The sequence below is a fragment of the Chelmon rostratus genome, chromosome 10 (assembly GCF_017976325.1).
Source record: "Chelmon rostratus isolate fCheRos1 chromosome 10, fCheRos1.pri, whole genome shotgun sequence".
In the NCBI taxonomy this organism is placed as follows: domain Eukaryota; kingdom Metazoa; phylum Chordata; class Actinopteri; order Chaetodontiformes; family Chaetodontidae; genus Chelmon; species Chelmon rostratus.
In genome coordinates this window covers 27,402,501-27,418,812 of record NC_055667.1, presented here as the reverse complement: position 1 = coordinate 27,418,812, position 16,312 = coordinate 27,402,501, and the positions used below count along the sequence as shown (strand labels likewise).

General features: G+C 44.1%; 2 protein-coding genes across 4 annotated transcripts in view; both read right to left on the bottom strand.

Annotated features, from left to right (window-relative positions):
- Positions 1-2,136: 2,136 nt before the first annotated feature.
- LOC121613283 (PHD finger protein 20-like) lies at positions 2,137-14,452 on the bottom strand. 3 transcript variants are annotated; one of them, XM_041946618.1, is made up of 19 exons: positions 14,414-14,452; positions 14,142-14,279; positions 12,894-12,973; positions 12,511-12,682; positions 12,127-12,211; positions 11,381-11,454; positions 11,022-11,253; positions 10,697-10,780; positions 9,294-9,353; positions 8,463-8,649; positions 8,264-8,373; positions 7,964-8,086; positions 7,656-7,742; positions 7,361-7,503; positions 6,999-7,098; positions 6,672-6,867; positions 6,368-6,584; positions 4,886-5,144; positions 2,137-4,054 (listed from the first exon to the last, which is right to left on the bottom strand). In XM_041946618.1, the coding sequence occupies exons 3-19, from the start codon at positions 12,971-12,973 to the stop codon at positions 3,918-3,920; spliced, it is 2,346 nt and encodes a 781-aa protein (XP_041802552.1). In that variant the 5' UTR covers positions 14,142-14,279; positions 14,414-14,452; the 3' UTR covers positions 2,137-3,917. The 3 variants fall into 3 exon arrangements, with proteins under 3 accessions (XP_041802552.1, XP_041802549.1, XP_041802551.1); XM_041946615.1 differs by lacking the exon at positions 14,142-14,279 and having other exon boundaries at positions 14,414-14,447; XM_041946617.1 differs by lacking the exon at positions 14,414-14,452 and having other exon boundaries at positions 14,142-14,369.
- A 1,637-nt stretch (positions 14,453-16,089) lies between these two features.
- ccdc135 (coiled-coil domain containing 135) overlaps positions 16,090-16,312 on the bottom strand; it is a 10,650-nt gene continuing 10,427 nt past the window's right edge. The window contains exon 17 of the mRNA XM_041946592.1: positions 16,090-16,177. Coding sequence (XP_041802526.1) covers positions 16,090-16,177 — 88 coding nt within the window. The remainder of the gene's footprint in view (positions 16,178-16,312) is intronic.

Here is a 16,312-nt window from a genome sequence, read left to right as displayed (position 1 = left end):
TCCAGAAAGATAGATTTTACAAAGTTTGGAGCGAATGGACTGAATGTGTTAAACCTGTAAGAGCAGACTTCTCTTAAATTATTGGAAACCTTTGTTACATGAATGTACTGATATTTTGTTTCTATACCTCTCCAATGTGAAGGCCTCCCATGTTCTAGTAAATAAAGGTTCAAAAATATCTGAAAGAGCTGTATGGAGATATTCTCAGACGATCTATGACTGCTTATTGGATAATGTCATTGTATACATGTGTTTTATGATGATTATTTTACGTGATTATGTCATTGCCATTTGAAAGTGCTCTTTCTAAATAAATAAAAGAAGTGTATTCCAGTTTTAGTTTGTATTTTCCTCATGAATGTAGGAGTGATGAAGAGGCCAGATGGGACGTTTTGGATTCTAGCTTTGTGGCAGGAAGAGAAAAGAAACAGCGGACAGTGCTGACGGCGTTAGTTTAAAAACTCACTGACGGTTCACACGACGGATCCAGCGAGATACAAACCGTCATTTCTAAAGAAGCTGAATACTCACCTGAGAACAGCAGCTGAATAACTTCCAGTCTGAGCAGGAATACAAGCACTCGCTCCACACAGGCTGGACCAGAAGCTGCTGGACTGCTCGTCCTCTCCATTTTTGACTTAAAATTAAAATACATGCAACACTAATAACGTTCATGTTTGCTTGTCAGTATTTGTTAACATTTAAGAAGTCATGAAGTGTTTAACAGGTAGATATTTTGATGTGTTGGTGGCACTAGATGTTTCACTCTGGACTAAAGTCAGACTGATGGACTGACCGACGCTTCCACCCCTGCAGGCACACTGCTCACACGCAGGAAGAACTGATCCATAACTACATCCATATTTAGGCTTTCATTCAATGGACTGTAACACACACACACACACACGCACACACACACACAGGGGAGTGTCCTGTGGGCTGTGAACAAGCAGCGAGACCATCTGTCTGACTGGACTGTGTTTAACACCACAACACAAACACTGCACACAGTGAAGAAACATGAACACATCCATCAAACAACGAGCTTAATAAAAAACTGATCCTGGAGGCTCCTGATCCGCTGGTTATTGATTAATCAGAACAGAACCTCCTCACATATTTACACTGTGGGCCTCACATCAGGTCTGTCTATGCAAGCTGATCTGGTCACAGATGGGCCGGGCTGCTCTGCCTGCTGTCAGACCGGCAGCGATCTGGTTTCTGGAGGAATTAATATTGTAAATGTATAAAGAAACAGACCAATGAAGCTCGAGTCTAACAGCTAATCTTTAACTTGCACATTAAAGCTTGATTTGAAGATGAAAACAAGAACTGAAGGTAATTTATAGCTAAAATGCCTCATGGGTATGGTCGTGATGTTTGATGTTTGTGGACCTTCATGGGCTGATTGTGGAGTTCACTGTCAGTTTTAAGGCGGCTTCTGTTATTTTGTAGACTAGAATATATTTGATTGTAATTAGGGATAAAACAAATATGTTTAATCAAAATGACTGATTGAGTAAACCAGAACTACAAACCTGGCACCTGAACATAATTTAGAAAAGATTCTCAGAAAATACAAAAATGATAATAAATAAAATGTGAGGTTGTTTTCATGTTTTAATACTCAGAAACTCTCAGTTTGGTCGCTCTTCAGAATGTTCTGGGGGGGGTTCGGTTCTGCATGTGGGAGTCTGGACTCAGAGACCTCAGTATTTTTAACACCGCAGCCACACCGACTGGAACTTTACAAGTTTAATCAAAGTCAGAAAACTTTTTTTTTGAAGTAAAAAAGACAAGTCTGACATTGCCATCGTGTGCATGAACTCGTGCTGCGTTCAGGCTGGTCCTTGTCAACTCAGAAAACTGGACAACGATCACGTGACCAAATCAGGTGTTTGCGTTCAGGTGCATATATCAGATGAACGAGACGCCTCCGTAGCCTCAGATTCGACCAGTTGGCGAGGAGCGCCTGAACGCACCATCTGCAGCTGAGTTCACTTCCACTGAACTGGAAATCAAACAGCATCAAAACTGAAAGAGACGATGTGTCACAACAAGTGAAGAGAAGCAACAGAAGCTCTCACACGCCGTGAGGATCAGCCGCCAACCAACCAATCAGAACCAAGCTTTCTATCAAAATAAATCTACAGCTTTATACAGTTAGCTTCTTATACAAGTGTAAAAAACATTCACTTTGACATATTTACATTTTAAAACTGTTTTCGTGCCACAAGAGAGGAAAGTTTTGAACAGTTTGTTAGACTGTTAGGAAATCTGCACGGCCTCGCTAAGAAATACTGACGATGCTTCTGAGCAGCGGCTGCAGCGGCTGCAGCGCTCTCCGTCTGTAATGAATCAGAACTATATACAGAAACGCTCATGATCAGTGTGTTGAGATTAACCTGAACAAAAAAAACTGAACTCACACATACAACAACTTATTAGAAGTCGGCTCTGTTTGGTGAAGGTGGCCAGTGAGATGAAGTGAGTTTCATAAACTGTTCCCAAAGGTCAACAGTGAGCTTCCATGACCGCTGAAATATTGTTTTTAAGAAGCTTCATTTACATTTTTCTTTTTAAAATCAGAAAGAAATGAAAAGCGCTGATATAAATCTAGAAAAGTAGAAGAGTTCGCCTAAAATGAGAAAGAAGAAATATCGAAAAAGAGAAAAGGCAGAGAAAACTGCGAGCTGAACTGAGCTCAGTCAGGGCGAAACCCAGGAAATCGTCTTCTGTAAGTCACGAATGATATTTCCTGCAGCGCGTTTGTGCCGACAGAAGTGTGAACAACTTCTGTTCACGCCTCATTCAGACGGCCTCTCGCGCTGCGGAGGGCTGCGCAAAGTTCAGGATTTCAGCATCAAAGCTTTCAGTCCGGCCTCGCCGCGTCCGATGACCTGCTGCAGACTCACATGAAGTTTAACTCTGGTGAGCACAGACGCAGGACTGACGTTTGAAAATGAAGGAGCTGTGTCAGCCAGTTTAATTAAAGCTTCTGTGTTAGTGTACAAACTGATCAGCTACAGAAGAATGGTTCACACGCTGAGGCAGGAGTCCACGGTACCAATACATAACCAGCTCGTTAACTGACAACTGATGCTAGTTAACTAACAGGTAGTAAGCTAGTTGGCTCTGTGTCGACTTTTTATCAAACAAAATGATGAAAAATCCTGAGAACCAAATGCCACAGGGGAGTAAACGGCCGGGAGAGCTGTGGTGGTAGCCCGGCTGGTGCTGGTGGTCACTTTTAGGCTTTTAGAACCACTTTTACTTCAATACTTTCTGCTCTGAGGCCTTTTTTCTCTATTTTTTAAAAATGGGATAATTACAGTTAGTACTAATTATAGTACAATTACAAAATCTCTGCATTGAGAAATATCTAACTTATAAAAGCATCATGTGGAAATCTTTTTCACTAAATCCTCATTTCCTCAAAAATCTGCTGAAATCCTGTAAGTGTGTGTTTGTCAGCTTGGATGGCTGCTAGAAAACGCAGTGAGTTAACATTCAGTCGAAAGCTTCCGGTCAGTTCAGTCACGAATGTTACCGAGACATTCAAACAGACAAACGCTGTGTCCTGACCACATGGATGACGGCAGCTTATCAAAAAAAACAAGCTCAAATCAATCAATCAATAATCAAACCTGTCGTCATCATGTGGTTGGACACCGTATGGAGTCCTGCTGGAGGCGGTTTGGGAAATGTTCAGGTGCTTTTAACGGTCAGTTTATAAAAAAATGTCGTCATCCTCTTCGTGTCGCAGCGCACCTTCTGTCCACCAGAGGGGGCGCTGTCCTGCGACTGTGTCCTCCAGACTCAAAGTGTCGTCCTCGTCTGCTAGCCTCATCTGTTAGTCTGCGTTTGCTAGCAGTGACTCGCAGGGCCAAAGGTCAAAGTTTCGGGAGTCAAAAGTGTCAGCGCCAGACCGACAGGCGCCTCACGGTGCAGAGGTCGCGCAGCAGCCGTCTGATTCGCTGTTTGAGCTGCGGGAGGCGGGACAAAGGGTCGGGAGGCTCGAGCTCACCCGAGTGGTCCAACCAGGACTCTAATACTGGAGAGAGAGAGAGAGAGATTTTTAATTTGCATGGCTGAGTGTAACTGACGGGATCATTCTTCTTCTGGGTTCCTCACATGTTAAACGCTGATAAATGTTTAGATTCATCTGTAATGTGAAACGTGTCGCTTGCAGTGATGAATCCTCAGAGGACGCCCAGTTCTCGTCTGATGAGATCTCTTTTTTTGACTGTTTTGATTCAGTGCTCTTGTTCCAGCAGCAGCAGGCAGCTACTTTCATCCGACAGGCTCTGATAAAGCCGCTGCATGCGACCTTACAGACAGGCGCAGGCTAGCTGGAGAAGCAAGTGAACAGCTAGCAGCTAAAGACGAGCTGCTGGAAACCACACCGGAGCCCAGAGGGGGGCAAATACTGGACTTGGATTCAAAGTGGCAGCTGTGGCTCAGGAGGTAGAGCGGTTGTTCACTCATCAGAGGGTCTGTGGTTTGATCCTCCAGTCTGCATGTTGTGTTGGTGTGTGGGTGCGAATGTGGAGTGTGATGTGAGTTGGTAGAAGTGCAATATAAATGAAGACCATCTCCCATTCAGGAGATGCTCCTGTTGATCCTGTTGATGTGCAACACGGTCATTGAAATGATGAAATGAATGACACCGACATGATTAAAATGTGCATACATCATCGTGTGGAACATTAAGTAAAAGAAGAATCCTGAATTTTATGATTGGTTGCGACAGCTCGTCACATCGGGCTGATTCAGTTGATCAGGCAGATTGAGGCCAGGAGTCCTCACGGTGAGTATTTCTTAAACATGTTGTCGACTGTAACTAAATGGCATGGCTGGCCGTGTTCGTGCGTGTGCTTGTTACCGTCCAGGTCTCGCTCTATCAGGTCCATCCTGGCGCTGATCTGGCGGTGCACGGACTCGACATGCTCCAGCAGGTTCAGCTGACACTCGGCCACAGACGCTGCACGGGGCTCGCGCGTGCGCGTTTGTTCGCGGCTCTCTGTGTGTGCGTGGTTCTCTCTTTTCACGCAGGGGTCTCTGTGTGTGTCTGAGTGGGTCACCACGTTTGCATCTGCGGTGGCAGCCGCTGGTTTCATGTCGACATCTTCAGGTTTTATTTCCTGCAAAGACAGAACGGTTAAGACGAAAAACTGGCGAGTTTTGTGTTTTTAAATGACGACACGGCGTTCTCTCTCCACAGCCCTCACAGAGCATCAGCATGTAAAAATAGTTCCACATTTACAAGAATGAGCCCAGCACCTCAAACTGGTTTTGGGTGGTCTCATAGCAACAGCAGGAGCTTAGTGCTGCGAAGCTGCTCGAGGTCTCTGTGTCTCTCTGAGCGAAGCTTTGTTTGCTTTTTAACACCGCACCGTCTAACTTCCTTTCCATCCCTAACATCACCTGCGGTCACCACAAACCGCCGAGTCACTCCTATGATTCGGAGATCATTAATGCACAGACATGAAGTGAAGAAGAATCACCACGGTGCATGTGAGGGGTAACTCACAACGTGCTGTGCAGTTATCAAACAGCGTCACGATTAGCTAACAGTTCTGTGAGGTTTTATACTTAAATGCTAACATCGACATGCTGATGTACAGCTGATTATTTTTCGGACACAGTGCAATAACAGCGCACTGCGCTCTGAAACATATTATTTCTCTTGTGTCGCACCATAACGGCTCATCAACCAAAGCGAGTGCAAGGCAACCAGCCAAGCGCAGAAGTCAAAACGGAGGAAAAGCTATCACTGCGTGTGTGCGGATTCCCTGAATCGCACAACACAAGTTTACACTTGTGACGAGACCCCGGGAGGAAACACATTTCCAACCAAGTAGGCATCCCAGGTTTGCTTGTAGGGAGGCAACATGTGTAAGATAAGATCAACTTTGTTAATCCCCAGCTGGGGAAATTTGGTATATGATAAATATCATTAGCATTGTGAAATGGCTTGGCAGTGCTGGTGCTAGCAAATGCTTCCTGGGATTGACACATGTTCACACCTGGCAACAACAAAGTGATGCACTAACTCTGCTAGACATTTATGAAAACTCAGAGGATCACTAAAGTTAGTACAATTCATCCCGAGCGGAACGTGGACGTGGGAATCCGATTTTCATGACAATGCATTCAACAGGAAGGTCTGCAGGATGACCACTAACACCAGGCTGTTAATGTCAGTCTTTACACCGTCTGTGCGACCAGCAGGTGGAACAGGAACACTGGCATCGACATTTCATTCCAACACATCTTCAGAGTGAAAAGATGAAGGATCATGATGACAGAAGTGTAACACCGTGAACTTAACGTTGATCTGCTTCCTGTTCGTGTCTGTTTTTACCGTCTGCTCAGAGTTCTGCTCCTCCTTCGCTGCAGCCGTCTGCCGTTCCTTTTCTCTCTCCTCCGATTTTTCCCATGATGCTCCGGGCTTTTGGTAGCAGTGCTCGCTGCTGACGTAACAGAGGGAAGTCTCTCCTCTCGGGCTGGACGTCGATCTCGGCCCCTCCTCTCGTCTCCACGGCAACCTCCACAGCTGCAGATCAGGGTGGGATGGAGAGCTGTGTGGACGGACGGACAAACGGACTAAATGCGCGTCCGTGTGGACTCAAACAGAGAAGCTGATTGGCTGATGTAACTGTACTCACTGTAACAGGCTGATTTGCAGCTGCAGCCCGCTGAGGACCTGATTGAGGCCATGCGTGTGCGCCAGCAGATGGCTGGTGTGTGAGATCTTGGAGGCGTTGATCTCCGAGTAGTTCTCCTTCACGCACGACAGGCCAAACATGTGACCAGATATCAGCAAATCGGGCTCTGACAGGAAACGCTGAGCCCGCCTCCAACCTGAGCACGAGTGTCACAAATGAAATCAGGATGAAAGAGCACGCACACGCACACGCACGCACACACACACGCACACACACACACACACACGCACACACACACACACACACACACACACACACAGATCCTACCTGCAGTGTGTCTGCAATAGTAGCAGATGTAGTTGTGTGGGACGTTGTCTTCATATAAACCCATACAGGTGCCGTGCTGCCAACACAGACATGACTCACACTACAGAGAGACACAGACAGACAGACAGACGGGATCACAAATCTGTGTCAGAGCTCACTTCACCACAAGTGTGAACAGGAGGAATCATTACAGAGACCGAAAACTAATTCAGTGTACAGTTGGGAATGAGAGGATTGTTTTCAGAAAGACAAAAAGTGAACTCATCCTTTAAGTGAATGAAAACGCTAAAAATATCTTCTTTACTTATATCTGCTTCTGAGTTGTGTGTGTGTGTGTGTGTGTGTGTGTGTGTGTGTCTTACCTGGATCATGAAGTCGTTCTCCTCGTCCACCTCGCACACGCACCTCACCACCTCGCACTCCTCTGTCTCCATAGCGACAGGCCAAGACGGCGTGTCCTCTCCGCTCTCTGCCGTCAGCGTCGACCAGTCGCTGCCGTCGTCCGCTGAAAGCGAAGACGAGCTCAGGTGAGAGACGAGCCACTGGCCGCTGAATTCTTTACATTCGAGATTCAAATTCTACCCTTCTGCATTTTAATGTCCGCAGCAATGATTACACAAAGTCTACAGGTGTGTGTGTGTGAGAGAGAGTTCCCACCGTGTGTGGGGGGGCTGTGATGTTCACTGTTGAGCTTCAGAGTGATCGGAGGTCTGTCTGAGTTCTCATCATCGCTGCTGCCGAGTCCTGACGAGAAGACAGACATGACACTAAATACTCACACAGTCCTGATTCTAATACTGTTAATACTACGAATAATACACACGTTCATGACGGGTGTTCGAACAGATACTTTGACTGTACGCAGAATGCAGCCTGATCTTTATTCTATTTCTGTACTTCCTGTAAATGACTGGAGGATTTTAACGATTCATGTAGTTGTCTAATTGAGAGCTACTGACTCTCACCTAACTGACTCTTCTTCTTCTTCTTCTTCTTTTTCTTCTTCTTTAGTTTGACTCTTAGGAAGTTCTTCCTCTCCTTTCTGTCCTGTCCTCCTGTCCTCTCTGCACCTCCTTCCTTCTTCACTTCTGCTTACAGAGAGTCGGGTCAGACAGGTAACAAAGACAGAAATGTTGTTTATGTAAAAAATCAAGATGAACCACATTTTAAAACTTGGACATAATTTGTGTCTTATCTTAAACTTGGACATCAGCAGGTAACACTGCATGTTTGTGTGTGTGTGTGTGTGCACATAGCCCTCCTACCTGTTCCCATGGCGCTGTGCTCTCTGTCGTCACGGTGACAGGTATCGTTCTGGTCCTCGTTCTTCACGTCTGAATTGAATTCGCCCCCCTTAGAAGATGTCCGCTTCCTCCTACAACAACACGGTCAGTGTTAAACTCAACTTTCCTCCGGCTGACTTTCTGCAAAGCTTCCGTTCTGGGATCTGAACTGTCGACCTACCTCGGCGCCTCCTGCTCGCCGCCTCGCTCGTCCAGCCGCTGCTCGGAGTGGTAGTACTTGATGTGGTAGTGCAGCAAACTCGCCTTCCTGAACGACTTGGTGCAGCCCGCTGCAGGACACTTGAAGGGGTTGTGGTCCAACTCAATGGAGAGAATGGGAGGAGGCTGGTTCTTTATCACCCTGTACACTGAGGGAGGACGGGGGGGGGGGGGTACAAGCAGAGGACAGAGGGGAGGCGGGTACAGGCAGAGGACAGAGGGGAGGCGGGCACAGGCAGAGGACAGAGGGGAGGCGGGTACAGGCAGAGGACAGAGGGGAGGCGGGTACAGGCAGAGGACAGAGGGGAGGCGGGCACAGGCAGAGGGCAGAGGACAGAGGGGAGGCGGGCACAGGCAGAGGACAGAGGGGAGGCGGGTACAGGCAGAGGACAGAGGGGAGGCGGGCACAGGCAGAGGACAGAGGGGAGGCGTGCACAGGCAGAGGACAGAGGGGTGTCAGTGCAAAGAGTCCTGGACATCAAACCTGGACTTGCTTATATATTCTTTGATCACATGGTTGCTGCTGTAAATCAGCATTTTGCCAGGTTTAGACAGCTGCAAATCACATTCACTGTTTGAGAACGTCTTCTGTTTTATATAATAGAACCTTACTACCAAAATCTACTTGTACTGAAACATTTCAAAAGACACAAAGCGGTGGTAAAAGCAGATTACATGTGTATAAGGGGCAGATACATGTGTCTTACGGTACTTACAGTATGCCCTCAGTTAAAAGTTCTACCCTTGCATGTACGTGGGGTTTTTAGTTTGTGTGGCATTCAAGTGCTCTTACGTGGTTCTCTGCTGAATTTGTGTGTGGTGGGCAGGTGGGCCTGACGCTCCAGCAGGACGTCTGAGACGGAGAGAGATGGAGAAAGACTGAGATCACACAACGGAGAGAGCGTGCTGTTATAGAAGCACTATGAGCTACTAAAATATAAACATCAGAGCAATTTCAATTCTGCATCGAGCCTTCTGACGTTTGCAGATCGGCCATAAAAGTCATTGCACACAAGTTTATACTGACTCTCTTCCAGGCAGTGAACACTCGATCGATGAAGACACTCAAACTGTGTTTCTGTGACAAACCTGCAGTTGAATCTGAAGGCTGATATTTATCCACCAAATGTTTTCAGTTGGGATTCAATATGATCATGAATCACATTTAGATAAACTCCTCATTAATGAAGCCTCCATTTTTAATGACATCACAACCACCTGCACTCGCAGCAGTCAGGACAGCTCGGGTCAAAGTTCAGCACAGCCCGCTCCGCTCCATCAGCACAACACACATTCTTCTCATATTTATTTACCTATGACAGAAATACACGGACTGGAAAATGAAGTAGAGGGATTGAATTAAGTGCAGCAGACGTTCACACGATCACTGTCTGCTGAATCTTCCCACCAGCACGGGCAACTCAACCAGTCCAGCAAATGAGGGAGGAGAGCCGGGATAAGAGCTAAGTTAACCCAGCGTGGACCTCAGGATGGTCCACTACCCATCCTACTCCTGGCTAATGTTCAGTAACAGGAAATAAACTGGGCAAAGTAGACCCAGCAACAGGAAATCAGAGGCTGCTGTTCCCACATTTTACAGACTTGGCTCCATCACAACATCCTGGATCAAGCTATGGCTCCCGACAGTGTTCCACACACAGACCCTGACCTGACGAGGCCAGGCGGACTCTGTGTTCAAACCAATGATGCTTCGTGCTCAAACACAGTCTAAGTTTATGAACAACATTTCCCAAATGTCTGACTTTTAATGTTAACATGCACACCACATTTTCAGTACTGGGGACTATTTGTATATGTGTGTGTGTGTGTGTGTGTGTATATATATATATAGATCTATATAGATATAGATTTCTAAATTAAATACAGTATTTGTATATGATTATATACTCTGTGTGCAGCATGAAGAGGCTACAGCTTACATTTTATTGTCCAGTGTTGTGAAATGACAAACAAATGGCTGTGATTGGTTGAAAAGTCAGGAACATTCACTGATCAGATGCATCTTTGCCTGACGCTGTCATCTTCACACATCTGTTGGCATCTGCTCACATCTTTGCATTGACTCAGTGTAATCGTGCTGCTTCATGCTCACTCTGAACACAGCCTCATAATCACAGCTGTCTTATTTACAAAAGAGTAATCACGCAGCGGTATTTGAAGTTCTCCAGTGTTTACCTCTGTCAATGTGGGAGGGGTTAGGAGGAGCTGGCTGGGGGGAGTCAGCTGTGATTGGCTCATTTGGAGCTCCACTGCTTCTGCCTGGGAGGGGAACAATTCATTAGCATCAGGTAGATAGATAGACATCAAAAGCCTTACAGCTGTCTGTCTGAAAAGCCACATTAAGTCACATGCACCAATCAGCTGTGAGGGTATTTACCTCACCCACAATGCATTTCAACACTGCTGAAGAATCAATTAGCAGTAATTATAATAGTGACAGGTATATATACATCTCCTAAACAGAGAATGGCTGATGGGGGTCAGAGTTCATGTAACGCACTGTCATCTGGTTTCTTCTTTGCTGGTGGATGGGAGGATGAAGGGTCTGCCTTCCTCTTCCTCTCCTCCTCCCCCTCCCCCTCCTGAGGTCCTTCCTTCTCCTCTGATGTCACCTTCTCGTCCATTTCCTTCTCCTCCTCCTTCTCTCTCTCTCCACCATCCTCCTCCTCATCCTCGCTCTCCCCTTCCTCCCATCCCTCACTTCCAACTGCACTTTTCTCAGATCTGGACTTCTGTGTCACCACAAACAAACAAACAAACAAACAAACAAACAAACAAACAAACAAACAGTTAAGGAGGAGGAGGTGTGATTGGCGAAGCCGGTTAGATGAGGACCAATGGGAGTGTAGTATTTCTTACTTCCTGGAAAGGTTTGACCTTCGTGGGCTTCACAGTCCGAACAACACCGTCATAGAAACGCACTGTGTAGGAGTCTGACACACAAACACAAACAAACAAAAACACACACAGGTTTAGTAGTTGGCAGCCTTTCATTAGGTTTGTTTTAGGCTTAAAGTGAAATAAAGTAAAATGTTAATAATTAAAATATTATTAATATTAATATATATATATATATTAATTAAACGCTCAGGGTTTGCATCTTAAGCTTGGACCTGAGTCTCAGCTTTAGGTCAGTGCAGAACTCTAGTTAAAATGTTGTTGGAGGGAGTTTTTCTTAAGTTTCACCTCAGAAAAGAAATCCAACTAAAATCAAGTGAAATTATTTTTCAGAGTTTCTAAGAATGACAAGAGTAAAAACAAACCGTTTTTCCATTATCACTTAATCCGCTGATTATTCTTTTAATTAATGGATTGAAATGTTTTGTGTACAAAACAGTGAAAAACATTCGTGACAATTTTTCAGAAGTAAACAAATGTCTCGTTTTGTCCAAACCCCAGAAATATTGAACTTACAATTATATAAAACAGAAGAAGAAACAGCTCAGAAACCAGAGAGCTGATCAAACATTTTGTCGGATAAATGCCTTTAACGATAAAACCATAAAACCATGATCCAAAGAGAAACTAATTCATTTCTGTGACGAGTCAATTAATCAATGTCCAATAACGTAACATCAGGTGTGAGCGGTGGAACTGGGCCTCACCGTCTCTGTTGACTCTGAGGATTTTGGCCGGGTAGAAGCGACAGTCTGTCCAACAGGCCAAAACCTTCGTACCTGATACAAACACCTGAGACAGAGAGAGAAAAGTCCAACAGAGTCAGAGAGTAGAAGACCGAGACCGCAACACAAACACACATACAAACTATTCTTAGACTTTGTGTCAAAGAAAACCTCTGAAACCCTCCAGTCCAGTGTCCCTGACAGGATGCTGGCACTGACGGTTAAAATCATCTGTTCAAATTTAACCAGGACACACGAACATGCTACCCAGACCACACACACACACACACACACACACACACACACACACACACACACACACACACACACACACACACACACACACACACAGTCTGTGTGTCGTACCGGCTGTGAACACGGTGGGTTCAGGCCCTGCCTCCTCAGGCTGACTCGCTCCAGCGGCCGCAGGTACGGCGAGCTCCACTGAAACCATTCATCATGTCGGCGGCTCCACTGACGGTAATGGATCAGCACGCGCTCCTTGTCGTAGTCGATCTTCTCGATCGTGGCTGGGTACCTGACGGAAAAACATAATGCAGGATTAGTTTTTTCAAGTTAGCAACATGTTTTCAACAGCTAAAGCGAACAGGGTGGGTTTAAAACATAAAGGAATTCTACTTTAAAATACATTTTAGCCAGAAACAAGTTCTTAAATAACTTCTAGAGGTGTGTATGCCCTGAATATTCCAGTTTATTTTTGTTCATGTGCATGTGTGTGTGGTCCAGACCAGTTCTTGTGGCGGTCTCGGGCTTCTAGCTGAGCTCCGACCTCAAAGACGATTCCTGACCTGTCCGGAGGAGTCTTCATCTGGCAGAAACACACAAAAAGTTACTCCAGTAAATTTACTGGATGATGAATCATTTAGAGTGAATGTTTTCTGTCTTACAGCATCAGCCGGTAACTTTCCAACAAGTATCTAAAACACTGTAGCTATGATGAGTTCATAACTATTTGCATTTTTTAATTTTGATTAGCTAAAATTCAGAATTTTGTTATGTTATTTTCATGTTTATGATACACATTGCTAATTTAAAAATAGAAAGTCATTCATTTTGATCATTATTATGGCACGTGCATGCTTGGGAGTACACTGATGCTTTAGGTCAGTTGAGTTTCATTTTTACTTTCATTTTGGTAATAATTACGCGTTTGCAGGTGGAAAATCATATGTCAATTTTAAGATATATTTTTTAAATACTGGCAGTCATTAACTTCTGCAGGATGTCAACTGAAAACACATCACTGTTACCATCAGCATCATCTGTAACTGTCACACATCTGTATGAATGTCCCCCAAGAGCGCGCGACCGGTGACAGCTGGAACATTATGGCGTCGCGAGCGCGCGCATTGTCGCTTGTTAAAGTTTTTATACATAACGTTAATGTAAAGAAATTAAGAAAATATTGGTGTGTGCTCTGGGTAGAGATGCTTTAATCTTTTTTAACTACATTAAAACGGTGTAAGAGTTGTTTCAGTCAGTTTACAGGCTACGTCTGCTGTACCTTAGCTACGTGATGACAGCACACATACAGGATGTGGATAATGTCTCCGACATGACTGTTGCAGCCGAGCCTTTTAGTTGTTTTTCTTAAACTTCTGAAAATGTAGTTTGAATTTAGAGAGATTCGACGTGGCCATTGTCAAAAATCAACCGTGTTTAATCAATGAAAGAAACTCTTTTTGGACATTTCTGCTTCTGATTCGTTGCATTCCGCTGTGAAGGCGCTGATTGGCCGACATGCTCCTGACGACGTTTATTTAGAAATTTCATTGGGTGTTTCTGCTGTCATTCGAAAGAGAGTCCCGCCCATCGGGAGCCCCGTAACATATTTGACAGTAGCTAAAATGCTAATGCTATCTGTGTCAGTGCTAGCTTCAAAAAGCTCCAAGCAACGTCTGAGGACGATAAGCAAAATGATTCAAAATTACACGTTCGTAAACTACACCGGAAGTGAAAAAGAGACAACCAAATACCTGAAGTTGTTCATGAAGCTCGTCCAATTAAACGGGGTTGTATATTCTCTCCATTGACTGTGTATACATAAGCTAACACAGCTAACTGTTAGCTTCTGCCGAGGTTAACTAGCTCAGTCTGAAAAGTCACAGTGACGGCTGCAAAGGGATTCAAGTTTTATGTCAGCAAATGAACTGTCATGGAAGCTGAAGTCTTTATAAAACTGCCTCCGCTGTTCAAATGTAATTATGAGCATTAAATGTGTAAATGGGTATCACAAAAGCTTGTTTACCTCTGGCGCTACTTGTGCACTGCACTCCTCATACTGTGATGGCCGCAGAGCGCATGCGCGAACGGAGGCGTTCAGCTGGTTTGTGTTTATCTGTTCGACTATTGGTGGATTGTTTTTGGTCTCTATGGTCGCCTCAGTCTCACTGTTCAATAAACAAGACTGTGAAACCAATAACACTGAAGAGACTGTCTACCAGGGTTTATGATTATTAATTTATGATTAATATTATATGTCACTGCAGATTAATTTACATACGGGTATTGGACTTGCTATAAAAATGCAATATCAAAGGTAACTGCTGCTGAAATGATGGAAGGGCGCCACTTTTCAATAATTAACAGCTACATTACAGTGTGAGGTAAGTAAGGGGTTAAAATAAAGCCATTATTCTGTAAAATGAGAAACACCTGAACATTAATTAAGGCATTAACAACATGTATAACTCCATCATCACCAAACAAAAAGACAGGAAAGGAAAACACCTGCTAATGGGATTTGGGAATTATTTTCACACAAATGAAAAGTTGCTATTAACGATGGTTTAAGCTGATTTGTAAAGCAGCTTTAGGGCTGACAGTCCCTAAAACCTGCTGCTCACCCACTTAAGAAATTCACCCTTAGTGTCAAATTATGGTCTTAATGCTAAAGATAAGCACACAATATATACATATACTACCAATACAGGAAATAAATACTGGCAGCCTCAAGCAAAAATGATTCATCATTAAAAACCAATATTGGTCAAATCCCACTTACTATGGTTGTTGTTTTCTTGACCTAATGAACATACGATACAAACCAATGTAGCACTGCTACTTGTTCCAGAGCATAAAACCTCACTAGCGAGTTCTAGAGGCAGCATGTTCATTGCACTTCACTGTTAACAGTTGTGGAGATGCAAAGTGAAATTTATCCTAAGGGTGCTGGCCTCTCAAACAAATGGAGAGCTGGAATTGTATTATGATTCAGAAACATTTACACAGATTCTGACTCTAACTAAAATAACTGACTTTGACAGCCAGGCTCTCCACCACCTTCGACTCAGTACTTCTCTTTTGTATTCATTTCTGTATTTAGCTTTTATTTCATTGTTAAAGTTTCTATTCGCTTTCTTTGCTCTTTAATGTTTTATGTTGTATTTCCTTTTTAGTATGTTCAGTGGTTCTGTAAAGCACTTTGGATTGCCTTAGTGGATGAAACGTGCTTTACCAATAAACCTGCCTTGCCTATGAGGTATCTTTAGTATTGATGAAATCAGAGAAACCTCAAAGACTGGGACACATGAGGACTATAAATATCCAAAGCAAATTTCATGTGAATGCAGCTGCTGCTTTTGAACGTACTTTAACACAGACACAGATGTTGGTAGTACAGACTGACCCATGCCATCATTCATTGTGATGATCTAGCACATAAAAAACAACACAAACAGTTACAAATACGTTTTTAGTAATTAGTAGCTTTTGAGTTATTCTCTTTGTTTTTGATCTTTTTCTAGATCCCTATTAGCAGCTCCAGACATACACATAATAGAGATATTATCATATTACACCAGGTCCTCCAACAAATATCTTAAATATTCTTATGTCAGTGAGATAAATTAAAGAACCATCTAAGACAGAAATACTGTGTAATGAGGACACACTTTTTACATTTAAAAAGAAGACCGGTGTGGCTCAGCTGGGCAGATGAAGGGACAGTCGAGGGTCACGTCTAAGCTTCTGATCGAGATCACGGTGCTTCTGAGGAGCTTCTTCCTTGTGCCTGGAGTGAACACACACAAACACACATAAATAATCATTTACACACACTGTTTGTCTTTGTGCTAAAACACTTCATGTTCATTTTGTAGTAACAGCAAACCAAGCAATGGATCTGTTCTGCTATAAGACTTTAAAC

Coding starts and splice junctions, on each gene's coding strand:
- LOC121613283 (XM_041946618.1), bottom strand. CDS start 12,973: ATGAAGACTCCTCCGGACAGGTCAGGAATCGTCTTTGAGGTCGGAGCT. Junction 11,455..12,126: donor CCTCAGAGTCAACAGAGACG/GTGAGGCCCAGT, acceptor TTTGTGTGTCAG/ACTCCTACACAGTGCGTTTC. Junction 10,781..11,021: donor AAAGAAGAAACCAGATGACA/GTGCGTTACATG, acceptor TTCCCCTCCCAG/GCAGAAGCAGTGGAGCTCCA.